Raw genomic sequence first — 25,339 nt, 5'->3', positions numbered from 1 at the left:
TGCCATCGCAAGGCAGGCGCAGGTGGGCTGCACGCTACCACAGAGCGAAGGGAGACTCGGACACAGGCAGGGATGATACACCCCATCTTTATTAGACGGCTATACAGCTGTACAGCGAGGGCACGGGGGTTTGATACTGCACTCCCCAGGGACCTCCGTGCCCGCACATCTCAGGAGGAGATGAGGAAGAGTGGCTCGCCATGCACATGGGACACTGACGACACAAGCAAAACATGCGGCAAAGACTTGGGCCTGCTATGCCTGGCCTCTCCCTCCTGCCAGCCCAGGGAAAGATCCAGTTTCCCCCTGCCCCAGGGCACTGCTTTCAGCCATTCAGCTGTACAGACCAGCAGCAACTCCATTAAGAAGCCCAGACAGTGTCCCATAGGCCCCGAGAGGGGAGGCAGCAGCCTGAACACCAAGAGAAGCCACTGGAAAATCTGGGTTCCTAGATTTGCTTTCTACTTTCTTTCACCAAGCCATGATAGCCCCAAGCTGAAGCTGCTGTGGAGTGGTTGCAGCCACTTCTCCATGGAAGGACCCCAGCAGCCCCTAGGTCCACAGAGCCCTGACCCCAGCACTGAAGAGCTGATCCCCACCCTGAGCTTGGCTTTAGAACACTCTGTTTGATCTCATACAGACCCCAGAGCAGTTGTAGCTCCAGCCCTGCTCAGCCCTCCCCATGGCAATAAGGAGCCTGCTACCCCAAAGAGCCTGCCCCTGTGCAAGCCCCCTGGCCTGCTCATGGCTACCCAGGTGCAGAAGCACTGGCAGCAGGTGGCTTAGAGCTGTCCCAGGCTCAAAGGGCAGAGGGCAATAACCCTGGCACGAGAAGAGGGATGGCCCTGGACTCCAGAGACAGCAGAGAAGGATGCGCAGTGCTCGCAGAGCGCATGACAAAAGCAAGCAGCCCCTGCCAGAGGCAAGGGGAATGGAAAGGAAGTGGTGGGCAGGAGTTAGCTGGGATGCAATTCCCCAGAAGCTGCAAAGAGAAAAGAGGGAAAACAGGAGGATGGTGGGAAGGTCTTGTCTGAGGCTATATTGCACAGCTAGGATCCTGATTCCCCACCACCATCCCAAGTCTGGGCTGAGGTGTGCCTCTCCTTTCTGGGTTCAGGATGCCCCTCCTTGCTCTGCCAGGCATGAGACAGCTGCATGGTCTCCACAGCAGCTGTCTGAAACCATGTTGTAAGCAAAAGGAAAGTTTCGGGAGGAAAGGAGGAGCTGGGAACCTCTGGGCAAGATTTGCCAGGGAAGAGGAAAGGCCCAGTTCCAGGAACAGCTGCATCAGGACAGAACCAATACAACAGCACCTGGGCATGGGGAAAAAGGCCTTTTTTGTGCCTGGAGAAAAGGAACCAACACACAGAGCACAAGACCTTCAGGGTGGGCTCTGAGTGGGCTATGAGCACTCTCGGAAGATGCCAGGCTGCTCCACACTGTGGGGTCTCTTTGGCACTGCAGGAGGGCCCACTAGTAGCCCACATCCCATAGGTGCCATACATGGGAGGATGCTGCTGCCCTGGCACGGAGGCATCACTCCAATGACCCTTTCTTGCATGCAGGGAATGGGCCAGCTGTCATGAGTCAGGGAAGAGCTGCAGCATTCTGGATCGAATCAGAGCTCTTCCCACCAGCTCTACATCTCACCTGTACTCATACCAGCAGCAGCCACCAGGGCCCATCCCTCTGCAGGGTGCAGGGACAGAGGGCTGGGTGACTGCCCCACTGTTGTCCTGCTCTGGGCTGAGAGGCACAACACTGGTCCTCTCTGGGAGGACTAACGTGGTTCTAGGCACCTTCTCAGGGCTGCAGGCAGGGCAGTGTGGTGCTACAGGCTGAGCTCCCTCAGACCACCCTCAACAACTCCTGCCCTCATTTTGACGGCAGATCCCAGCTTCGGGCGCACATCTGGATGGAGCTGATGCCATCTCCCATCCCTTTGAAGAGCAGCTGCTGCTGCTACCTCCAAAGCAGTCCACCAGCAGCTCCTCACTGCTAGTCCCGTCACATCAGTTTCCACAGGCTCTGCAGAGATCCTCCGACACGGACGGCACAGATGTGAACACAGACACAGCTATGTACTCACACACGCATTCACCCCACAAGTCAGAGTGGCGTTGACACATGGCTAGACACAAGGTGCCACAGCAAAGACGCTGGCCTGGCAAGTTTTGTCTCTTCAGCAATTGATGGCAACAAAATGTCCACTCAGTACAGGAGAAGAATCAAGCCCATGCCACATCCTGCTGTCCAGGTGGCTCCCAATCTGCAAGCCCCATGAGATCCCCAGTCTACCAGGCTATACCTGCAAGATAGAGAGACAATGTGGCACCTACTAGGACCAGCTGCCAGCACCCGAACCTGGCATCAGAGTACACCTTGCCCCTCTCAGCCACAGCCATCACCCTTACCTTGTGAATCTGTGGCGGAAGCTCATCCTCTGAGCTCTCCTCTGGCACAGGCTCTGGGTGCCTCGCTGACTGCCCGTCCTCGGCCCAGCCTCCCAGAGGAAGGCGGGAGAAATGTGATGGGGCTCTGTGCACTGTGCCTGGGTCTGCAAGAGAGGCAAGAAATTAGATTAGCTACCTGGAGGACTGCCAGTGTCTAGCCAGTCCATAAAGGACATGGGTTACAGAGCTCTGACCCAAACTCAGACCTCTGCCCTGGCTCCGTACCTGTGATGCCACCGTATCGGCGCTGGAAGCCAGTCTGCAGCGTGGCTGTCTCCTCGGCAGGCTGCCGTGGTGAGGAGAAGGGGTAGCTGGCAGAGCGGGGAATGGGGACGGGGCCACCCCGCTGAGTGTCCAGCTCTTCGTGGGCACTCTCCCCACTCTCGTCACTCTCCCGGCGGTGCCAAGTGTGCCGCTCGGGCTCCAGCTGGGCATGCTGCTTGTGCAACTGCAAGCCAAAACACGAGTGACTCAGCTGTGTGGGAGAAACCAGATGCCCAAACACACTCTCTCCGCAGTGCTGCATACACACTGGTTTTCTGGTGACAACGGACAGGGCAGCCCAGTCCTGCCTGCCTTGCTCCATGCCCCTGTGGCCAGCCCAGCTCTGGGTTGCTCACCTCGTGCATGTAGAGTGCATGAAGACTCATCTCAGTCGAGGCATACTCCGACAGGATCATACTCTGCAGTTGACCCTCCCAGGCGCTGCTCCCCGAGCTCACGGTCCTTGCATCAGCACTGCCATGGAACACACAAGTAGTGTTTCCTGCCCAGGTGTCCCCACAATGCCCAGCCCCTCTCCACTCTAATGTCAGGCTCACAGAGATCTGCTCCTGAACTGGGTATGAACAGGCCCCTCTGCAGCATCTCCCAAAATACACAAGCCCTGCTATGGCACTGCCTCTTCCCTACACAGGGGTCTTTCACCACTGTACCTACAGGAGAACAATAGGACCCTGACACTATCCTTTGGGGCCAGACTTAGCACCTGGCACCAGCACCTAGACCTGAGTCTAACTCTGCTTGTGAATGTCTCTCTCTGTCCAAACTGCAGAGATAAATGCCACCGTGCATCTAGGACAACAGGATGGCATTTGGGCAAAGGGTAAAGGAATGTCCAAGGCTGCCCTTCTCCAGCCAGCAGCTTACCCAGAGGCTGTCATGGCACTGGCACCACGAGGCTGGGCTCCCTCTCCGTCCCTTCCGGATGCCTGGAAGCCACTGGAAGGCTGCTGGGCAGACTGGAGTGGGGAGAAGGAACGCAGAGCCGAGGCCACTTCTGAGAGATGGCGGGAAGCCTGTCCGTCCCGGCTCATGTGGAAGCCCAGTGCTGAGGAGCCTGCTATCACATTGGCAATCAGGCTGTGAGGCTGCAGAGTTCAAAGAGAAAGTGTCACTGTACTGTGCAGAGCTGGAGGACTGATCTCACCAGACACACAGAGCTGGGCTATCTTGCCCCCTCTCTCATCTCAGAGGGCTCTAGTACAGCCTGTTACCTTCTCTAGAAACCCAGAAGTGTCACAGATAGTGCTGATCTACCACATTTTCATCCTCAGATACATCCCAGGCAAGGGCAAAATTACCCAGAGGGCCTGACGATGAATTTCCCAGCATGTAGCAAGCACCCCAAGAACAACCCACATGCCCTGAGCCTGGGCACCTCTGACTCCGACTGCAGGGACTGGATGGAGCTGAAGAGGGCGTTTTCAGGGAGCACAGCCTGCTGAGCCAGGGCCACGCTGCTGTCCCGGTGCACCCGCTCCTTCAGGAAGCCGATGAAGGCTGTGCTCTCGCGGGGTGGCTGCCACTTGGGGTTGGTGATGGCAAAGTGCATGAGGGATAGCTCCGTCTTGCCATCCTCAGCCTGCTGGTAAATGGAGGCCTCCGTCTTTCCTGCTGACATCCACTGTGGACAAGAGACAGGTAATGAGAGACAGGATCTGCTTTGCAACCGTGCCAGCCCTGGGAATCCTGCAATCAGTCTGAGCAAAGCATGCAACACCCAGCCCATGCAAGGCCATGGCGCCCTATGTAGCAGATGCTACACCAGAAGTCCCCATGCTCATTCAGCCATCTCAGGAGAAGAAGCAACAAACACAGTTTGTTCCAACTCCATCTCAGAACATGAACTGCTGCAAGGGAACTGGGGAGCTAGGAACAGTCACACAGACAGGAACAATTAGAGTCAATAAATAACTCTTCTTAAAAGTTTCCTGCCACAATGAGTTCACTTCCTTCCTAGTTAATGACTGCGTCACTAGGAAGTCTTTCCCTAGGCAAGTAACCTAAATTCCAAGGCACAGAAAACAGATGGATCCCTTTTCCCTCCATCATAGATTTTTCATAATGGAAAATGCTTCCTATTTCCTCTAGACTGCTTCTCTCCAGAGCACAAGTAAGAGAGAAGTGGCCACACTTTCTAAATGTCCACATTTCACTCTCCTGAGGACACAGAACCCTTGGCTGTGAAAACAGGCAATGACATCAAAGACATGACACAGCCTGATTCCCGAAGCATCTGGTCAATAATCACAGCTGGGCCACGAGAGCCTTCTGGAGCTGATGACCAGTGGTGCCAAAGCCAGACACCCTACCAAGAGGTGGGTGGCTGGGCTGTGGGCTGCCAGGAGTGGCGAGTTTGGGCCTCTCGTGGGTCTAAAGGAGCAGACATGCCAGTGGGCAGCACAGTACCTACCGCAGGGTGGCCGTGCTGGCGCACGTCCATCTGGGCAAAGGAGCAGGTGTCACCCACACCCACCACCTCCACGGTGAAGTTACGGAAGAAGTCAACAATGTCCAAGGACTTGGGCCGCAGGCAGATGATGAGGATCAAAGGCGTAATGATGGGACTCAGGAGCTCTTCCAGGATGAAGACCTGAGCACAGAAATGATGGGTTCAGCACAAACTTGAGGGTCAAAAAACCCCCAATCCTGAAACAGACCCCAGAGGTAGCCCTCCATCTTCTGGGGCAGGGTATCTCTGAGGATGCTGCCTTGTTCCTCTCTAAGCCCAGGAGCTGTTGAGCTCTCCAGCACCTTCTCTGTCCTGTGATGGGGGTAAGTCCCCAGCCCCACAGTTAAGCCAAGCTCACCGCTTTGTACTGGAAGAGCTGGGCAAACTCGTCCCTGGTCTCGTAGCGGTGGGCGTTGCCCTGCCAGTGGTCAGGCATGTAGTGGATGTGTGCCAGGATAACTCGCAGCAGCTGCTCTGGGCAGAAGACCAGGTGCTGGTCAGGGATGAAAGACCTGCACAACAGAACAGGGAAATATCACAGCATTACACCTCAGTTCCTGAGAGATGTCATCTTGGGAGGGCAGGGTGACTGGCCCATATCACAGCTCTACCTGTAGCCTTCTGACCAGACCAGCCCCCCATACCATACAACCACTGCAGCCAGGATCACTACCTCTCCCCAGCCATGCCCCTCATCCACACAGATTCACATCCATTTGCAAGCAAAGAGCATGTCTACAATCCGTGTGGATTGCTGCCAGCCCCACTGCTCCTACAGCACTGCCAGGAGCATGGGGGCAGCACAGACCCACCTCACCTGCACACGGTGATGCCCACCCCGAGCAGGGTGACCGTGGTCAGGACGTGCTCAACCGCAAGCACATCCTCATCATAGATGGTGAGAGCGATGAGCACAGCCAGGATGGAGCCAGCAAAGAAGGCCACATTCTTGGCCACGATGGTGAGAAGCGGGGAGATAAAGCAGTTCATGTACTTGGAAGCTGGCTTGTACCCCTTGCTGAGGCGCGAGTGCAGTTCGTGATCCAGCTCGTTGAAGTGACGCAGGTAACAGCGCCCATAGAGAGACCAGCAGCGGGCACCCAGGCTGCCTGGCTCCCGCTTCAGGATCTCCGTGTAGCTGAAGAAAGCATAGAGGATCTGCCAGATGAGGATGAGGGGGCAGAGGAGGAAGTTAGCAATGCCAATCCAGAGGATGCGGGTGCTGAGCTTCTCAGCCAGCTCCAGGCGATTCCCAGCCCGCTTGTATTCAGCCTTCAGGCTCCACTCGTTCTCAAAGAGGGAGCCGGGACCCCAGAAGAAGATGAGCTCAAAGTTGTACTTGAGCCCACGCGTGTAGAAGACGGTGTCTCCCAGCAGGGGCAGGCGGAAGCGGATGGGCAGCAGTGACTTGTTCACCATGGCCACCATGTAGTTCTTGAAGCGGAGGATGCGGTGATAGATGTCCAGCTCTGTCAGCTCCTTCTTGTGGATGCAGATCTGGTGCTCCTTCTGGATCTGCACAATGCGGGCCTGCACCTCCTGCCAGGTGTAGTAGGGCAGGGTGGACTGGAAGGTGGACAAGCAGCAAGATTAGGAGCAAGAAGTATCCAGGGACAGAAGCCAGGTCCCAGCACACAGCTCGGGGTGCTGACAAAGTGCATGGAACACCAGGGCGTGAGGCACCTTCTGGCACCTCTTCAGCCTGCAGCAGGCAAACCCCACACCGTGCCAAGGTGCCCTTTACCCCTAGATTAGCACAGATGACTGTTTCCCAGCCACGCATGCACCAGCTTCCTTGGAGGCATAAACACAGGTCCAGGCTTCCGTGGTTCCTCCCAGAGCTGCCATTTGGAGTCAGCAGGGAGAAACAAACATGGAAGGACTTAAGCAGTGTCCCAGAGGGAGCCCATGGAAAAACTGGGGACAATACAAGCCTTTCAGCTCACCCCACCTTTCTCAAGATACTTTCTCTCTCCAAAGGATGTGCACATGCATTTTCATGTTGTTCATCAGAGCAAGGACTCTGGACTAGGCTGTCTATGCAAGCCTCAAACCCCATCTGTAACACACTGATCTGCTGTGTGACCTTCACAACTAAGTAGCTCCAAGCCTCCTAAATAAACAAGGAAGCTGAGGTTGTTCACATCCCAGGGAGGTACGAGGATATCCTCACTTATGCTGTCTCTGTGGAAGGCATCACAGAAAAGGCCACCACTGAAGAACACACATATTGGGTGGCATATGGCAGAGGCACACGCCAGCAGGCGGAGAGGCAGACTGAGCACAGAGAGGTTAACACAGAATAAACTGGCTGCTGGAGAAGAGGCTGAAAGGAGATCATGTGGCTATGGAGGAAGAGTGCTCAGTCTGACTGAGAAGAGGAGAGGCATGAAGGCAAGTTGCAACCACCAGCAAATGCCTCCCATGGCCCTTGGCAACCTCGCATGCAGCCCCTGGCTCAGTGACTTACCATGGGGATCTTCAGGGCATTGATGTAGAAAGAGTGAATCTCCCAGTAGCAGCAGATATTGTAGATAAATTTGACGAGTCGGTGGATCCAGAAAACCCCAGCTATCACCAGGATGCAGATGAGGAAGCTGTTTGCCTGGATTCTGTAAGCAAGAAGAGGCAAGTAGTGGGACACAGGCCCAGACAGGAGCCCTGAGTATGTAGGAAAACAAGAGCAGTGGCTAACATGCCCTCCACTGCCCCTACCTTGCACTGCAGACATTTGGAGGCAGGAAGGCATCTGGCAGAGTCACCTTAATGGGCTCAGTGGGATGCTGGCTATGATTTAATGCTTTGTTGGCAAAGAGGATGTCATAATCAACACAGCTGATAAGAAAGGTGGTGAATGCCACCACAAAGATGAACTGCCTGTGAAAAAAGAGAAGTGTTGTGAGGGAATCACCCTTCTGCTCCACCACAAAACGTGAAGCAGCCAGGGTCATATGCCACAGAGATGCAATCCCACAGCCATGGCAGCAGGAATGTTCACAGGCAACAGTTCCTCAAAGTGAAATGCAGGTTTGGGGCATGGAAGACCCTGATGAAGGGGAGACGGGACAATTATGAAAGGAGCCCTTCCACCTACACAGCTGCAAGTGCTTGTGGCAAGTGCCTGTGGCTGTTCCCCAGCAGCCACAACAGAGGGGAACCTGCACTTACATGAGCTCAAAGATCTCTCCGATGAGCATGCAAGTGAAGCCATTCTTCTGATGCAGGTTATAGACGTGAAAGCCACAGTCAAGGAAAACAGCATGGAGACTCCTTTCTGATGAAGGATGAAGAGGGTTCTGTCCCACTGATTTCCATAGCTCCTCAGCCAAGTCTCCCTTCACCACCAAGAAAAAATCTCTCCCACCCCTACTTCTCAGCAAGTTGGTTCCCCAGTGCAGGAAAACACACTCTGCCTAGGTAAAGCACAGGTGGGGTAGAGGGACTTGGCTTCGTTCATGCTCCTTCCTTCCTGCACTCAACACCCACAAAACAGAAACTCAGCCTGCACTCAGGCTGCACAACGGTGCATAGGGCAGGGCAGGCTAGAGCAGGACAAGACAGAGACAGACAAAATGCATTTATTGGCACCTGCACCTGCTCCTGCCCCCAGCAATGCGGTCAGCATAATTAACACCATTTCACAAGGCAAGCAGCCCTGCTGTGTCACCGAGGGTGTCACCTATTAGTGGGTCACCCTTTGCCCAGTTATCAGGCACTGAAGGTCCTGTGAACCAAGTAGATAAATCAAACGGGTTTCTGCTTTCCCTCCCCATGGGCCTCAAGATTCCTTGGCACCAGGCTGATTACTCTCTTCCGTGCTGTCCTTGAAGGTCCCGGGCATCTGGCCAACCCAACAGAGGTGATGACCCCATCACAGAAGAGGGAGTATTAACAGCACCCAGAGCACTATCCACAAAATCAAGGAGTTACAAATTCTAAGTGGGAACTTGTATCCCAGCTGCTGGTGGACAATGAGACCCAGGACCCCTCAGCAGCCAGGGATACCTCCACTGTCATCTGCTTCCAATGAGGACTAAGTGAATGACTCAAATTCCTTTATGTGATTTTTGAGACTACATTATGATCATTGATACAGCAAACCATATATTAAGATATGTCCTGATCTGTAAAGAGTCCAGCTGATTAGAAACCATGAAGTAAGAGATACTATAAAATTCTGTTCTATGCTACTTATAAAATTGTACTACACTGATTCTGCCTACAGAAATCCTGTACTACCCTGATTGTAAATGCCACGCTAGCAATAAAATTCTGTTAAGAATATAACACATTAACTGTAACGACAACAGTATCATCGTCACTTTCCCAAGGATTCCTAGAAGCACGTGTATGACCCTGTGTCAAGTGACAGCGTCCCAAGGCATGGGGGGTTCTGTCAGCCCCTCTGGAGCTGTGTACTGTCCTACAGGAGTGGCTGACACTAGCCAAGCTCCAAGTTACACAAAGCTCTGTGTTTTCCCTGTACTTAGAGCCGGGAGGAGGGGGATACATCCCGCCTGACCCTCGCCCTGCAAAAGGATATGCGAGAGAAGAACAGGTCGAGGTTCTCGATGTGATGCCACGGAGCTGAAGGAAGAAGCAGCACAGGGTGAGGGGTCCTGAGCACACCCACCCCTGGTGTTGTCACCAGCACAACCTACCCCTTACCCGCTGCCCCTGGCACCCGAGGCCCCAGACAGCCCCGCAGTTGCCACTCTAGCTCCCCTTGGAGGAGGGGAGATATCCAGCCTCTTCCCGGCGCCCCCGGCCTCTTCCGCACCCCGCGCCGGCCAGGCCCCAACCCCCGGTGCCATCGCTCACACTTGGCGCCCTCGGGGACGTGGACGAGCAGGTCGCCGCCGCCGGGGGGAGACTCGGTGGAGGAGCTCTCCAGGCGCTGGTACTGCGTCTCGAAGTGGGCCATGGCGGGGCCCCGCGCCGCCGCCGCCGCCGCGGCCCGGCCCGGCCCGGCCCGGCCCGGCCCGCTCGGCCCCGCCCGCGACTGGCGGGCACGGCGCCCAATGGCGAGCGGGGGGGTGGGACGCGGCAGCCAATGGGCGCGCGGGATGTGACGAAGGCGCTTCCGGGCCCGGCGGCGGCGGTCGCGCGGGAGCGGCGGGGCGGGCACGGGGGAGCGGGGCGGGCACGAGGGAGCAGCCCCGCGGGTGACGGGGGTGCGGCGGCCCGGGGCTGACGCGGATAGGTGGCTTGGGGAAGGGGGATCGCGCACGGGCGCCGGGCGTGGTGCGGGATTGTCCCGAACACAGAGCTTGGACCGGGGCAGAGCGGTGGGCCCGCGGGGCCAGTGTCGGGGCGGTCACTGGCGGGTGGTTCTCGACGGGCCCGTTCCTCAGACGCTGTCCCGTGCCTGGAAGCAGTAGCCATGCCGGAGAGCTGGTCGGTGTTTGAGGCCGCCCAGGACCCTGAACTCCTGCACGGGCTGAGCCTGGTCACAGGAGCTGCTGCGGATGCGGGTGCTGCCCAGCCGGCTCCTGCGAGCCACGGTGCGTGGGGCTCCGCGGGAACGGCGGGAGGGAGGTTATCTGTTCCGTCCCCAACTCAGCTTGGGTGATCACCCTGGAGCTTGGCCATGGGAGCTACCTGGTGGGTGGGTAAATCGACTTTTGGTGACACCCCAAAGTCCCCGAAGCTCTTTCAACCATAGGTTTCTTTGGGTTGGCTGAGGAGGGACCGAGGAAGCTCCACTCCTTGCAGGGCTGCCTGTGCACAGCCCTCCCTTGTTCTTCCAGAGAAACCTGCAGCAGCCAGCTGTGAGGAGAAGCCCCATGGGGTCGCCGAGGTGCCAGAGAGGATGTGTTGCTTGACCTGCGGGCAGGTGTTTGGGAGCCGGGAGGAGCAGGTGAGCAGGGCTGAGCAGTATGGAGTGGGAGTGGGGCTAGCATGAGTGGTGGGATCCTGCTGTGGAAGCTCAGCCCCAGCATGGTGCAGCCCAGTGCTGGCTGTTTCCCCATTGCTCACAACCTATTGGGATCTGGCACTCAAACCTCGTATGTTATCAATTAAAGGCATCATTTACTGGAAGTAAAGGGTAAGTGCAGCAGAGGCCTGTACTTGTTCAGGTTAATTGTTTCATGGGTAACTCCTTAAAATACTGTGATTTTCCAGTCAGGACTGCTGAAGGAGCCCCGCCATCAGTTTAGTCCTTGGGGTCTGTCACCTCATGCCCTTTGGTGGTGATGGCTTTCATGGACCACCAAGATGCTGCCAGCTCATGCTTTTCTTGCTCCACAGACTGAGCACTACCGTCTTGACTGGCACCGCTTCAACCTGAAGCAGCGACTCCTGGGGCGCCGGACGCTGCCTGAAGAAGTGTTTGAGGAGAAAACCCGCACAGGTGAGAAGCTGGATTGTCTGCTTTGGAGCCCAGGGGCTGTCAGGAACCTCACTGGGGTTTTTCTGTACAGGGATGAAGCCCTCTGCTAGTGCAGGATTCCTTTATTCTGTCCCTGTGGGGTCTTCTCAGGGTCCAGCACTGCTCCTGAGCTGTTAGGATTTGTTATAGACAGAAGGGGGTGTTTTAACTGAGCCCCTGCCTAAGCATGTCTGGGGATCCAGAGCGCCAAACTGCTATCTCCCCAGGTCACAGCCTGTTTGTGATATATAGGGTTATTTGACAGAACATTTCTGGGGTCATGTGCACTCTGAAAATGCCCTTGAAGTCACCTAGAGAGTTTGGGGGAGGCTGTTCAATAATCTTTGCCTTATTTCACTGCATCTTTCTTTTCCTTGCAGGTGATGTTTCCAGCATCTCAGGATCTGACTCAGATAGCTCTGATGCGAGCAGTGAGTCGGAGTTGCTGCCCTCTGTCAGTGACACTGGCCAGACCCCCCAGATTCCCCGCTCCCACAAAGTGCTGCTCCGCAATGCCAAGGGCCAGCTCATCTCTGCCTACCGCTGTGTGCTGCTCACTGGGAAGGCAAGTCACAGCCCAGCTGTTTGGGAGAGGGAGTCCAGAAAAGGTGGGGGGCACTTGGGCGTAGATGTCTCTCTGACATCTTTACCTCCTGTGGTAGGAAGGGTGGACTCTGGTGCCAGGTCAGAGCCCCAGACTTGTTGGTGGCCTGTTATTTGGCTCTGGGGTGCTCCCAAAAACCTGCTTCTGGTGCTAGCAGAGAGGCTGGTCTCTGTCCTGGGGACAGCAGGAGGTAAGGAGGTAACACCATGGGTACTAACAAGTGTGTCTGTGTATCAGGGTGACATTGAGGAGCCGGTGGAGCTGACAGCATCACTGCAGAGCCTCAGTGCAAGCACATGCTGGGTTGTGCTGATGATGGGTGGCGGGCACTTTGCAGGAGCAGTGTTCCGGGGGTGAGTACAGCGGGACCGTCCCTCTGAGCACAGTCAGCTGGAGCTGCTTTTGCATGTTAATGCCACGCACACTAAGCTCTGTGGCTTATGCCTGCCCCTCTCCACAGCCTGCAGGTGCAGGAGCACAAGACCTTCCACCGGTACACGGTGCGAGCACGGCGGGGCACAGCGCAGGGCCTTCGGGACGCCCAGACCCCGGGCTCAGCCCCCAGATCCGCTGGGGCCTCCCTGCGCCGCTACAACGAGGCTGCTCTGCTCAAGGTGAGGGTGCACTTGGCAGGGAGTGCTCCTGCTGCCTCTGCCACGTTGCTGCTGGGGGCCATGGCAGGGGCGGTGGGCTCTGGAAAAGGGGCAGGGCCCAACTGAGGCTACTCTCTTCTGGATTTGTCCCCACTCCAGAGCTACATTTGCCCATATAGTGTGCTCAGGATCCCATAAAGCTTCTCCTTTCTCCTCAGGATATTCAGGACCTCCTGGCGGCCTGGGCACAGCACCTGAGTGAAGCTCAGCGCATCTTCCTCCGGGCCCCTCATCACAACCGTGCGCTGCTCTTCGGTGGCAGGAGCCCACCCCTCACCCGAGGGGACCCTCGCATCTGCCACATCCCCCTCAGCACCCGCAGGGCCACCCTGCGAGAGGTGCTGCGAGTCCACGCCACGCTGGCCAGCCTGCAGGTGTATGGTGAGTTGGGCCAGCCCTTGTGCCTGTGGGTCAGGGCAGGTGGGGTGACATGGTCCCTCGTGCATTAGGGGACACTACCCTATGGGGTGGAGGTGCTAGCTCTTCAGCCCTCAGACCCTGGAGACATGGGGTGCTCCCTGTCCCCAGGTAGTGACAGGAGCACCCTTGCTGCCCAGGGAAGGACACGCCACTGGAGGACATCACTGGGTCCCCCAGGAAGGTCTGGCAGAAGAGGCAGCAGAAGGCAGAGGTGCATCCCCCGCAGGAGGACACAACTGGTGAGTTGAACCATGGAGGGAGACATGACTCTGAGCAAGCAGGAGGGGTTTGATGTTATGGCATGGGCATGGGCCAGATTTGCAGCTTCAGAGTGCGGCTGGACAGGAGAAAGACAGGGTGTTCTTGGCTCAGAGCCCCGAGTTCTGTGTGTGGAGCCCTAGCCCCAGTCTTATCACCCTCCTCAGCCCCAGAGGAGGAGGAGGAAGAGGAGGAAGAAAGCCCTGCAGGAGAACTGGAGACTGTGGAAGTGACACTGGGGACCTTGGACCTCCGGGAGTTCGAAGTGATGCCCAAGCGAAACTGCAAAAGGAGGAAGAAGAGGGACAAGAAGGTGGAGAAAGGTGAGGGGAAGAACTGGCAGGGGCAGTGTAGGAAGGCCATGGCTGGGATGCAGGCTGACACTGACCCTCTTCCTCACGTGCTGCCTGTGCAGGGCCGTGTGCTAAAGAGGCTGGTGGGCAACCTGGCTTGGAGGCAGTGACAGAGCTTCAGGGGGAGGCTGAGGCTGGGCTGCTTCCCTGGAGCAATGGAGGTAAGTGGTGTTGGGAGCTGTGTTGGCTGGATGCCCGCCCCATTTACTGGTGGCTTTTCAGTGGGGTGAAGAGCACATTGTCATGCAGATACCCAGAACAGCTGGGTCTGAGAAGTCTTTAGTGCAGTTGCAGTCATGTGCTTTCGAGTGAGATGTGTGTTTGGAGCCAAGGGGACCAGGCAGCACCTGGCTAAGCCAGGTGTGTTGGGGGGATTAGAGTGGGTCTTACTGCAGGAGGAGACTTGGCTGCTGACAACAGTGCCTAGTAATGCCATAGCACATGGCCACAGACTCTGAAGGTGCTGGAGATCCTGCAGTGCCCAAATCCAGCTAGCAAGCTGAGGCATTGTGTGTGTTCCCTGGCCAGACCAGAGTGTTGCTTTGCCCAATCTGCCCATCAGACTCCCCTCCTGTTCTTCCCTCACAGGAGACCTTCAGACCCAGCTCTGCGATGCTCTGTTCACTGCCTGCAAGACAGGGGATGTGCAGACACTGCGGCACCTCCTGGGAGTGCCAGAGAATGGGGGCCTGCCAGAGCACAGTGAAGATGGGCAGTCTCTGGATATGGCCCGCTCCCTGCTGAACCAGCCCGTGGACGAGCAGGGCTGCACCCTGCTTCACGTGGCAGCTCAGGCTGGCAGGGCTGAGGCTGTGTGTCTGCTGCTGCAGGCAGGAGCGGACCCTGCCCTCAGGTATGGCTGCAGGCCACCCAGTGGTTCATAACTCCAGCTGTGAGAGTCCAGCAACTCACTCCTGTCTCAGCCACAAGAAACTGGTGCCAGTCTTGTCCTGGGACAGCCAGTATTGGTCTCTGTGACCCGGGACGTCTGGGGTTTTTATGGGAGGGCTAGGAGCTGAACCACCCTTCTCTCTGCCTGCCTGGTCTGGCATGGCAGCAGGGGGCACTGCCTCAAGGTGCACCCAGCTTTATTGGTGGGCTGTTCCAAGGGCCAGGATGAGACAAAAGCCCCATGCAGGGGCTTTGAGAGGCAAGGAGGACTTGGAGGATTCTGGTATAGGGATAAGGAACTTTCCCCTCCTTGGCTGTGATGTTGTGGCCTGCAGTACACGCTGCTCATCTCTGGGGGGATCTCTGGGCTCACAGCCCAGTGGGATGCAAACAGTGAGATGGCAGTGTGAGCAAGCTGGTCTCCCTTGTCTCACAGGGACAGGCAGGAGAGGACTCCATACTGCACCTCTGCTGACAGACGGACCCGCAATGCCTTCCGCAAGTTCATGGTGGCCCATCCAGACAAGTACGACTACAGCCGTGCCAAGGTGGGGCCTGCCCGCTGCCCTCACCCACAGGGGAGCCCCAGAGCAAAGCTCTCCCTTCCCACTCGTGCATTGCCCCGGCTCAGTGGGAGATGCTGCCTGCCCTCAGGTGCCAGGGCCCCTGACACAGGAGATGGAGGCCAAGAAGCTGGAGAAGAAGCGGGCACAGAAAGCCCAGCGGAAGCAACGGGAGCAAGCACAGCGGGAGGAGCAGCACCGCCGGGAGCAGGAGCAGGAAAGGAAGCAGTGGTTTGCAGCCCTGTCTGACAGGGAGAAGGTGAGGATTGGGAAGGGGATCCAGCCCAGAGGGGGCGGTGCTGATGTGGTGGGCTCTGGGCACAGCAGCTCCCAGGGCTGCAGGGGCTGACCTGTCTCTGCTCCCCAGAGGGCACTGGCTGCTGAGAGGAGGTTGGCTGCACAGCTGCAGGACACCAGCACGACTCCTGCCAACATCAGGTAACCATCCCAGCAGCATGGCTCTGAAGACAAATCCTCCCATGTCAGTACAGCTGTTCCCTGCCTTTCTCGCTCCAGTTCTCATTTCCAGTCCAAAGCTATTCCTGACCACTCAATTCCCACTAGTGCTTGGGTAAAAGTTTCCTCCCTCTCTTGCCCTGCTCCCCTGAAATATTTTGCTAAGGATGACTTGGTCCACTTCCAGCCAGATCTGCAGCAAGCCAACGCCCCAGCCACTCCTGTTTACTTTCCTCTGCCACCCCACCAGGTTTGTTGGCAGCCAGCATTCCCCATGCTTAGCTGGGCAGGGGCTTTACAACCTTTATAGGGCCAAGCCCCTAAATGTGGTATTCACACCTAAATGTTCATTCTGCCTCAAAGTACCTCACATCACGCTCTGACAGACCATGTCCCCCAGGTAGTATGTCCTGGCCAGGCCACGGGGTGAGCACATCAGCCCTGTGGGACCAGAGGAGCCCCAGCTCCCTCAGGCTCCTGGTGTCTTGTGTCACAGTCCAGGCAGGGAATCCTTTCCTCTACTAACTCTTTTACAAGCATCCCCTTTGCTCAGGGCCAGCTCTGCTCTTTCCTGCAGCCGCTGCTGGCAGTGTGGAGAGTCCCTGTTGGGACGGATCCCCTTCCACTACCTCGACTTCTCCTTCTGCTCCACGGCCTGCCTGCAAACACACCGCCGGGCCCAGGCTGGCCACACCTAACGCTGGAGGCTGCTGCTACCTGCCAAGGACCACTGTGGTGGGGATGTGGCTGAGCACTGGCTGTGCAGCAAGGGAGAGCCTGTGCAGCAGCAATGGTCAGAGGGACTAAGCTGGCCATGTCACTCTCTGGGCATGAATATCCCTCTGGGTGGTGACTCTGGCAAAGTTAATAACTGAGAGGTCTCCATGTGCTAGTGTGAGGGGCTGGGACTGTTTGGTGGCCTGACTTCAGCCAGGGGTCCTGCTGCCAGCTTTTCTCATGGCTACCTCACAGGTTGCTATCTGTAGGTGTAAGGACAGATCCTGACACATACAGACCCTGCAGCCCTGAGCTACCTCCAGCCATGCCTGTGGACACCATCAAGGCTGTGCTTTTACCTGTCCTCTCCTGGCTGCCATCAGCATCTCAGCCATCATGTTAGCAGCTACTTCCTCTGCCTACATTGTCAATAAAGAGGTGCCTTGACCCCCTGGCCATGGGGGAATCAGCATGGTCACTGGAACTATTTGGGATGAGTGTGGCATTGACATGCACATCAAGCTCAGTCCTGGGTCCCTTACTCCTTAACACAGGCCCTACCTGCCCCCAGAGGTCTGTGCCAGGACCTGTGCCATTTTCCTTAGCCCCTGTGTTTCCCCAGCCCCAGTGAGAGGCAAGGCCAGTGCCCAGCAGTGTTTACTCTGTGGCCGTGGTGCTGCAGCCAAGTGTCCTGTTGTAAAGGGGTCGGTCAAGGAAGAGCAGGAGAGGAGTGGGAGGTGCCCCTTCTAGCTCCAGCACTGTGATGTTGTTGGGGTGGCCAGCGTGCAGCACCGAGCCAGGCACAAAGAGGGTCTGCTGGGGCCCACGACAGCTCCAGTACCGGCCCAGGTTGAAGCCATTTATCCACAGCAGTCCCTGGAAGATGATGGAGATGGCACTGAGCTGTCCTGGTCCACTCTTACCCCTTTCCCAGTTATGCACTGCCTTACCTTGCTCCAACCTGGGAACTTCACGAAGGTGCCCCAGGCGATGCCAGGTGTCTCAAAGGTCCCAGTGTAGAAGGCTGGCCCCACTCGGCCCCCACTTGATTTTGGCAGAGCAGTGTGGGGCCAGCCCTGTTGGACTGCAGTGTCTATGGCCAGGGGATAGATCAGCCAGTTGCTGAGAGGCCTGGAGTTCAGTGAGAGGTTTCCCAGCAAGCCCTGAGATGGAACAGGAGGGGAAATGAAGAAACAGTATCTGCCAGGACACTTGGGGCAGCCCCAGGGCGTGTCCCCCTGGCAGCAGTGAAGGTGGGATGGGATCCCCTCTAAGGAGTGAAGAGCCCTGGCCGCTGCGGCAGCCTAAGTGGGAGAGGGGTGCTAGTCTCTGAGCCCTGTCCTGGCAGGTTTGAGATGAACCAGGGAGCAGGGCTGGGATTAGGCCCAGCAAGGCCGGACTCTGCCTCAGGTGGCAGTAGAGAGGGTGTTTGGTCACATGGGTTGCCAGGCCATCCCCTCTGGAGCCTCAGGGCGCTCTCCCCTTACCTTGAAGTCACTGGTGTTGGCCCCGAAGCTGATCCTGCCCATGTTCTCCATGAGGATGTCCAGGCTGTCCCCTGCCCTGCCCGTTACATGCAGTGTTGTCTGCCCGTCCCGCTCCAGCGTTCCCTGATACTCCTAAAGCCACAAAGTCAGTGCTGCTGGCCCATGTTTGGATCCCACCACTCCCAACACTGCCAGCAGGCACATACCATCCTGCTGCCAGCCTGCCAGAGCCAGGGCTGCTCTCTGCCCCCAAAGGAGGCAAATTTGGGCTCAAGAGCCACCCTGCAAAGGCTCAGTATGGCTTTTGGCACCCTGGTTGTCCCCAAGACCCTGGGATGGCATAGCCCCACTGCCAGCAGGTCCCACAGCCCTCTGGAGCACTGTCCCTGGTGTGCTCCCATAGACTCACCTTCTGCAGCATCACATAGCCACGGTCACAGATGCTGTGGGGAGGAGCACCCAGCGTGGCTGGGTCTGGGACATCCCAGGGCAGCTGTGTGTGGTACACCACAAAGCCATGGATCTGCAGGACACAGTGCAGTGGCACAGGAAGGGAAATGGAGCTGGAAGTGAGTTCTGCTCCTCTGTCCCGGGGCCAGGGAGAGTTTCATTAAGTGTCCACCACTACACCCAGCCTCTCACCTGCTTCAGGGCCTCAAAGGTGAGAGGGAACTGGCTCTGGATGGGCCCAGAGGGGCACAGCACATCCAAGACATCCAGGAGGTCAGCATACTGCAAAGAGAGGGATGGGTGCTGGGCAGGTGAGCAGTGCCACGCTGGGGCAGTACGGCCTTCAGGATGGGCACTCACCTTGCGCAGGGCCACCCAGCCATAGGCATACTTGGGGGTGGCAGGTGGCATCGGGCCAGCTGGCAGGGGCTGGAACTGAACAGCAGACTGTCAGCTGCCCCATGGCAAGCAGGGAGCTGTCCCTTGCCCTGCTGGTACAAGCAGCAGTGCCCAGAACTGTCCCCTTACTCCTGCCAGGTTTGTTACCTTGCTGATGACCGTGCGAATGGCAAACAGCTTCTCAGTGGGGTCTCCTGCCTCTGACAGGGGGGCATCATAGTCATAGCTGGTGGTCACTGGTTTGTACTGGCCCTTGTAGTCAGCACCTGGCCAAGGAAGGGGCTCTAGCACAGCCCAGGGCATGGAACCCAGCCCCAGGGCATGGAACCCAGCCCCAGGCTGGCTGCAGTGCAATGTGGGGGGACATGACCCAGAACTGTGAGCCCTTGCATAGGCACGAAAGGAGTCCCCAGGAGAAGACAAGCTTGGGTTCAAGGGCCCTTGGCTATGTGTCAACCTGCCCCATGGGACAGAACAAGAGCCTGAAGCAGGTTTCTCAGGGATGGCCAAAGAAAGCCCTCCAGCCCTGCAGTGTGCCACTCCCTCCCTAGAGCATGGCTCTACTCACCACTCCAGTAGGCAAAATTCGTCCCTCCATGGAACATGTACCTATGACACACCCAGAGAGCATGGTCAGCAACCCCCAGACCCAGCAGGGGCTCACCAGGCACCGCCCCTTCCCTCCAGCACCCACAGTCCCTGCTGGCCTGATCCCAGTGAGATGAAGGCAAGAGGTGATGCCCGCTGCCCTGGTGGCTGCGCCCTCTGCCAGCTGACTACTTGCATGTTGACGCTGGCTCCCAGCTGCAGCATGTCCTCCAGCCCCCGGGCCACCCACGCTGCGCTGGTGCTGGCATGTGCCTCACCCCAGTAGTCCAGCCAACCTGTGTAGTACTCAGAGTTTACCTGGAGGACAAAGAGACTGTCACCTGCAGCCTGGGCCCAGCGCCCCTCCTTGCCTCACTGCCTGGCGCCTCTGCCTCCCCAAAGTTGTCGCGGGTCATTCCCCCCACAGCATCCATGCCAAGCTCACCAGGGGCCCCTTTGGTTCCACGCGGCGCTGGGCACCAAATGCCTCTGTCACATTGGATCCTGTGGAGGTGCAGAGGGGGAGGTTTGAGCAGGACAGAGGAGGGACCCCCATCCTCTCTCCTCCTCCCCCATAGGACACCTGGCCCGAAGTCGACGGTGGCGTAGAGCCCCTGCAGGGTGCCGCAGTGCAGCTCCTGGGCTCGCGCGCTGTCGGTGGTGAAGAGCAGCACCTCGCTGCCCAGCAGTGCCCGAAAGGAGCCCAGCAGGTGCCGCAAGTATCCATGGTCACAGGCATAGTAGCTCCCATATTCATTTTCCACCTGCAAGCGGGGCAGGGACTGGCAGGCAGTATGCACGTGGCAGGGCTGCAGACAGGTCCCACTGCCCATGGAGATGAGCACCAACCTCCCCCCTTTCCTCTGGACATCATCAGATGTGTTGACAACCCCCCAGGGGATCCTGAGCATAACCTTCCAGTCCCACTGTGAGCTCCAGCTCCGTCAGTGTCCCTCAAACCACATCTGTGGTACCTCAGATTCCCAGCCCTTGGATTTAAATCTAGGTCCAGAAGGTGGGAGGGATTTATCTGAGCTTTTCTGGGTAAGGTCATTGTGTAAGGGATACTGGTGGCTTTTTGGGGCACATCCAAAGATGACCCAGAGCAGGGCATGGGACTGGGCCTCAGAGCCCCTTACCTGCACACTGATGATGTTCCCTCCCTGGTGGTACAGGCGTGGCTTGATCTTGGGCAGCAGGACATGGAGCCAGGAGTCCACAGCTGCCAGGTAGGCTAGAGGGACAGAGGCAGGGCAGGGCTGGCTACAGCATCCACCCCAGCCCACCTGCAGCCAGCCTGCCAGGAGGAAGACAGCAGATGGGGCAGGGTCAAGTGAGATGGGGAAATGGAGATGGAGTACAAACTATGGGGCTCTCAGAGGATAGAGATGATGATGGGAAAGACCACAGAGGCAGAGCTGGCAGGTGTGTGGAGGACAGCCAGGACTGGCACCAGGCTATAAGGACATGGTGGCCAGAGCCCTGTGCTGAGCCTCACCAGGGCTGGAAGTGCGCAGGATGATGTCTGGTTTCCACAGCAGCCAGGCAGGCAGGCCACCCTGGAGAAACACACACAGCAGAGAGGGAGGCAGAGAAACTGCTCAGCAGCCTGGGCCTGCACACTGCTGAACTCACCCAGTGCAATGCTAGTGCTTGGCACCAGCACAAAGGCCTGGGGCCTTTAGGGCAGCAGCCGGGGCACACCGGGCACAGCACTGGAGTCTGCATGACAGCCAGAGGGGCCAACCCTGCTGTGCCCTTCCCAGACCCCCCCGTCACCCCTCTGTGCCAGGCTGGGGGCCAGGGCTCACCATCTCCCACTCTGCACAGATGTAGGGCCCCGGCCGCAGGATCACCAGAAGTCCCAGCTCAGCTGCCAGGTCCAGGAAGGCTTCCACATCCCGGTTCCCAGTGAAGTCATAAACTCCTGGCAGTGTCTCATGGTAGTTCCAGGGGACGTAGCTGGGGTGAGAGGGGAGATCAGCATGCAGGAGCTAAGGACGCCCCAGCACGACAGGGAACCATCCCACCAGCTGGTCCCTCTGCTTCTGGGAGTTGGCCTGCAGCCTGAGCTGAGTATGGCAACTCGGGCTGGACTGGAACTAGCCCACACTCATGCTTGTGTCTGGCAGGGGTGACCTGGGGGTTCACAGCCAAGTGCAAATGTTGGTGCTTGCTCCCTGTGGTCAGACAACACCCTTGTCTCTGTTCCTAGTGATCCCAGAAAGGCCGTGGTGACTGTGGGCCTGTGCACCGCCATGGCTTACACCTGCACAGCGCTGAGCCCGCTCATGTACATCTTGAGCAGCCGGTCCCTCCAGGCAGGGCGCGGGACGCGGGCGTAGTGGATGCTGCCCGAGATGTAGCGGAAAGGGGCACCGTCCTTGAGGAAGCAGTTGTGTTTGTAATCCAGCTGGAAGGAGCGTGCTGAAGGGGAGGCCTGCAGGAAAAAGGAAGAGCTGGAGGCTTGCAGAACCTCCCCGAGCCCAGCCGCCCCCTCCAGGCACTGACGGCGCTGGTTCTAGGAGGTGCCCTCTCGCGAAGTGGATGCCAAACTGTCCTGGGAGAGCAGGAGGGAGGAGCTGAGCCTCCCCGCTAATCAAACACCCCGGCTGGCCTGGTGGCATTTGTGGGGACGGTGCTGCTGGGGTGGGTGCTGCGAGGGCAGGGAAGGAGCTGGGAATGCAAGCTGGGACATTGTGGCAGGACACGGGCTGCTGCAGGAGGGAGCTCTAGCATGACGAGCAGGGACACGGATCGGGAAAGCAGATTCGGGAGGTGGCCCACCCGCTCCTTCACAGCTCAGTCCTGTGCGCTTCGTCCACTTTCCACCCTGTTTGCTAACCTGCGTGTGCAGGAGCCCCGCTGCCAGCAGCAGGCCCAGGGCCGGCAGTCCCATCCTCGCCGGGGGCTCGGCAGGCCCGCGATGGGGACGAGGTTGGACGTGGCTCCACCATCACATGATCCGGGAAGGATCTCGGCCAGCGCTTCCTTCTCCCGGTCCTAAGTGCGGGCAGCTGGAACAGCTGGGGCGGGACCACGGGAAAGGCGTGGGCGGCTCCGACCCTCCAGGTCTGGCCAGCCCCGCAAAGCCCACCCCAGCAGGGAATGCAGCTCCGGCCGGCGGGCACACCGCTGGTGCCCAGTGGGGTGCGCAGTGACAATCAAAGTGAGGGGACAAGGAGCCTTGTAAAAGCGTCACCAGCAGGCAGAAGCCTTCCATTGAACTCAGCCCGCTTGTTCCATCAGAGCGGTGCTGATGGAAAGCTCGGCTGCAGCTCTTGTCGGAGGGCTGCTGCTGCCGGATGAGGGAAAGGAAACCGTCCCCGGGCCGAGGGCTAGAGCTGGTGACAGAGCTAGTGACAGGGGTGTCGGGCGGTGCTGCAGGACGGGACGAGCCCGCCGCAAGGCGGAGGGGGGCAGGTCCGGGCCGCGGCGGCAGCGCGCAGCGGAGGCGGTGCGGCCCCGCCCGCCGGGTGACGCGGCGGTGACGGGCGGTGACGCGCGGCGGCCCCGGGCGATGACGCGGCCGGGCGATGGGGCAGACGCTGTGCGTCTGCTCCCGGGGCACCGTCAGCCTGGGGGGAGCGCGGTACCTCCTGCTCCACCGCCTGGCAGAAGGGTGCGCGGCGGGCTGGGGCGCGGGGGGCTCGGGCGGGGGTCCCCGAGCTCCGGGAGGGATGCTCGGGCAAGGGGGATCCGAGGGCCGTGGGCGTGCTCGGGAGTGGGGGGGGGATGCTTGGGCGTGCTTGTGTATGGGAGGTGACTTGGCATTGGGGTGATGCTCAGGCGTGGTGGGGAGATGCTTAGGCATGGGGGGTGGTTGTGCATGAGGACATGCTTGGGGATGGGGTGACACTCAGGCACGGGCTGCTCGGGCAGGGTGGGGAGATGCTTGAGTTCAGGTCACCTTGAGGCTTGGGGTATTACTTGGGCTTGTTGAGGGATGATGCTTCAGCATTGGGGGTGCTTGTGCATGACAGATGATTCTCCTGCTGAGCGACAGGGAGGGATTGGTCAGAAGTGGGTGCTTGGAGCCGTGGGAATGGGGATGTTTGAGCCAGTGGGGTTTTTCATACAGAGAGGGGATGCTTTGGGTTCCTCACAGGTGCCTGCAAGATGGGGAGATGTGCATACCTGGGGAATTCATGCCACCCTCTGTCCCCCTCCCCTGGGGAGAGTAGATGAGACTGGGTACAAGGCCCCAGCATGGATGTCACAGCCCCCAGCCCATGCTATTCTTGACTGCTTGCAGGGGTTTCAGCTATGTGGACCTGGTGGAGGGGCTGCGGGACGGGCGCTTCTACGCCCTGAAGCGCATCCTGTGCCACGACAAGGAGGACCGCCAGGCCGCCCTGCACGAGGTGGAGATGCACGGCCTCTTCGACCACCCCAACATCCTGCGCCTGGTGGCCCACTGCATGGTGGAGAAAGGCACCAAGCACGAAGCCTGGCTTCTCCTGCCCTATGTGAAGGTGAGGAGGGCTTTCCTGGCTGGCCCACCACCCCAGGAGCAGCAGTAGTGACCAGCTGCTTGTGTTTGCCAGGGTGGAACCCTCTGGAGAGAGGTGGAAGCACTGAGAGAGAAAGGCAGCTTCATGCCAGAGCAGCGGATCCTCCTCATCCTCCATGGGATCTGCCGTGGGCTGCAGGCCATCCACAGCAAGGGCTATGCACACAGGTGAGGGGTGGCAGCACTGGCTGGGAGGATTGGAGTGGCCCCAGTGGGCACTCAGTGATGTCCATCCCCACAGGGACCTCAAGCCCACCAATGTGCTGCTGGATGAGGATGACCAGCCTGTGCTGATGGACCTGGGCTCCATGAACCAAGCTCGCATAGAAGTCAACAGCTCTCGGGAGGCCATGGCTGTGCAGGTGGGTGGCCTGGGACGTCAACCCATGAGCCTGTCCCTGCTCCAGTCCCTTCATCCCCATCCTCCTCTTTGCAGGACTGGGCTGCCCAGCGCTGCACCATCTCCTACCGTGCCCCCGAGCTCTTCACAGTGCCAAGCCAGTGTGTGATAGATGAGCGTACGGATATCTGGGTAAGGATCCAGCCCTCTGGCCTCCCCCATCCCACTGCTACAGCGCTGCACTGACACCACCTCGCTCCAGTCCTTAGGCTGTGTGCTGTACTGCATGATGTTTGGAGAGGGCCCCTATGATGCCATCTTCCAGAAGGGTGACAGTGTGGCTTTGGCGGTTCAGAACCCCCTCACGTTGCCCTCCACAACCAGGTGAAGGGCTGGGGAGGGTGACCCCATTCCTGGGTGGCCCCCTGTGCTGTGCACCACATGGGTCCTCCCCTCGCTCTTTCTTCCAGATACTCGGCTGCCTTGCAACGCCTGCTCTTCTCCATGATGACAGTGAACCCCCAGGAGAGACCCAGCATAAATGAAATCATCCGCCAACTGGAGGGGCTGCAGCCAGCACCAGCAGGGCAGGACACCACACAGATCTGAGCCCATCGCCTTCAGTGGTGACACGTCCTGAGGCTGAGCCAGGGGAAAAGCAGCTGCCCTAATCCCTGCTGCCCTGCAGACCTGTTGCAGAGGGGATTGATGCCCTGGGGGACAGCAGCTGCTCTGTGCTGGAGGTGTGTTGGATTTGGAGTGTTCTGTGCCCTGGATGTTGCTGCCTGGGCCTTGGTCTGTGCCCCTGAGCTGTGGATATGTGATCTGCTGCTAAACATGGGTCCCTTGCCAGCTGCTGCCTTCCCTAGGGGTGGCAGAAGAGGATGTTGTGGGACCCCTCCTGGGGATGGGAGCCGCTGTCCTGCAGCTCTGTGCCCCAGGAAGGTTGCTGCTGCCCGGAGCAGAGCTGCGGGCCGGATCCCGGTGCTGTGCTGGAGGGAGGCAGAGGGAGTGCCCACTCTGCCATTGCTCTTGGCACCAATGTTGCCTTGTGTTTGAAGTAAAGTATGTTCTTGCAGAGCTGTGG

At 58.4% G+C, this 25,339-nt stretch overlaps 4 protein-coding genes across 6 annotated transcripts; 2 read left to right on the top strand and 2 right to left on the bottom strand.

Annotated features, from left to right (window-relative positions):
- Positions 1-71: 71 nt before the first annotated feature.
- On the bottom strand, positions 72-10,157 carry ATG9A (autophagy related 9A). Its single transcript, XM_066553341.1, has 14 exons — positions 10,009-10,157; positions 9,732-9,774; positions 8,356-8,421; positions 7,903-8,064; positions 7,658-7,799; positions 6,005-6,753; positions 5,546-5,699; positions 5,149-5,328; positions 4,114-4,359; positions 3,603-3,823; positions 3,074-3,191; positions 2,679-2,901; positions 2,415-2,557; positions 72-2,308 (listed from the first exon to the last, which is right to left on the bottom strand). Exons 1-14 carry the CDS (start codon positions 10,109-10,111, stop codon positions 2,303-2,305), a joined length of 2,556 nt encoding a protein of 851 aa, XP_066409438.1. The 5' UTR covers positions 10,112-10,157; the 3' UTR covers positions 72-2,302.
- Positions 10,158-10,478: 321 nt separating this feature from the next.
- On the top strand, positions 10,479-16,959 carry ANKZF1 (ankyrin repeat and zinc finger peptidyl tRNA hydrolase 1). Its single transcript, XM_066553739.1, has 15 exons — positions 10,479-10,691; positions 10,938-11,047; positions 11,440-11,542; positions 11,941-12,125; positions 12,402-12,517; positions 12,625-12,778; positions 12,976-13,198; positions 13,375-13,476; positions 13,663-13,818; positions 13,911-14,009; positions 14,437-14,701; positions 15,176-15,287; positions 15,394-15,561; positions 15,670-15,740; positions 16,336-16,959. Exons 1-15 carry the CDS (start codon positions 10,571-10,573, stop codon positions 16,454-16,456), a joined length of 2,106 nt encoding a protein of 701 aa, XP_066409836.1. The 5' UTR covers positions 10,479-10,570; the 3' UTR covers positions 16,457-16,959.
- A 155-nt stretch (positions 16,960-17,114) lies between these two features.
- GLB1L (galactosidase beta 1 like) lies at positions 17,115-22,786 on the bottom strand. 2 transcript variants are annotated; one of them, XM_066553741.1, is made up of 16 exons: positions 22,245-22,786; positions 21,667-21,839; positions 21,211-21,361; positions 20,898-20,958; positions 20,539-20,633; positions 19,983-20,163; positions 19,845-19,903; positions 19,506-19,717; positions 19,380-19,420; positions 18,959-19,077; positions 18,773-18,847; positions 18,605-18,694; positions 18,372-18,485; positions 17,963-18,094; positions 17,426-17,638; positions 17,115-17,351 (listed from the first exon to the last, which is right to left on the bottom strand). In XM_066553741.1, exons 1-16 carry the CDS (start codon positions 22,296-22,298, stop codon positions 17,133-17,135), a joined length of 1,989 nt encoding a protein of 662 aa, XP_066409838.1. In that variant the 5' UTR covers positions 22,299-22,786; the 3' UTR covers positions 17,115-17,132. The 2 variants fall into 2 exon arrangements, with proteins under 2 accessions (XP_066409838.1, XP_066409839.1); XM_066553742.1 differs by having other exon boundaries at positions 19,596-19,717.
- A 120-nt stretch (positions 22,787-22,906) lies between these two features.
- Positions 22,907-25,332, top strand: STK16 (serine/threonine kinase 16). 2 transcript variants are annotated; one of them, XR_010783923.1, is made up of 8 exons: positions 22,907-23,021; positions 23,655-23,874; positions 23,947-24,080; positions 24,154-24,274; positions 24,349-24,444; positions 24,515-24,636; positions 24,723-24,995; positions 25,106-25,332. XR_010783923.1 is itself a non-coding variant. In XM_066553417.1 (7 exons), exons 1-7 carry the CDS (start codon positions 22,936-22,938, stop codon positions 24,859-24,861), a joined length of 918 nt encoding a protein of 305 aa, XP_066409514.1. In that variant the 5' UTR covers positions 22,907-22,935; the 3' UTR covers positions 24,862-25,332. The 2 variants fall into 2 exon arrangements, 1 of the variants encoding a protein (XP_066409514.1); XM_066553417.1 differs by having other exon boundaries at positions 24,723-25,332.
- The last annotated feature ends 7 nt before the right edge of the window (positions 25,333-25,339 follow it).

The sequence above is a fragment of the Molothrus aeneus genome, chromosome 7, assembly GCF_037042795.1.
Source record: "Molothrus aeneus isolate 106 chromosome 7, BPBGC_Maene_1.0, whole genome shotgun sequence".
In the NCBI taxonomy this organism is placed as follows: Eukaryota; Metazoa; Chordata; class Aves; order Passeriformes; family Icteridae; genus Molothrus; species Molothrus aeneus.
This window is presented reverse-complemented; position numbering and strand designations above follow the sequence as displayed.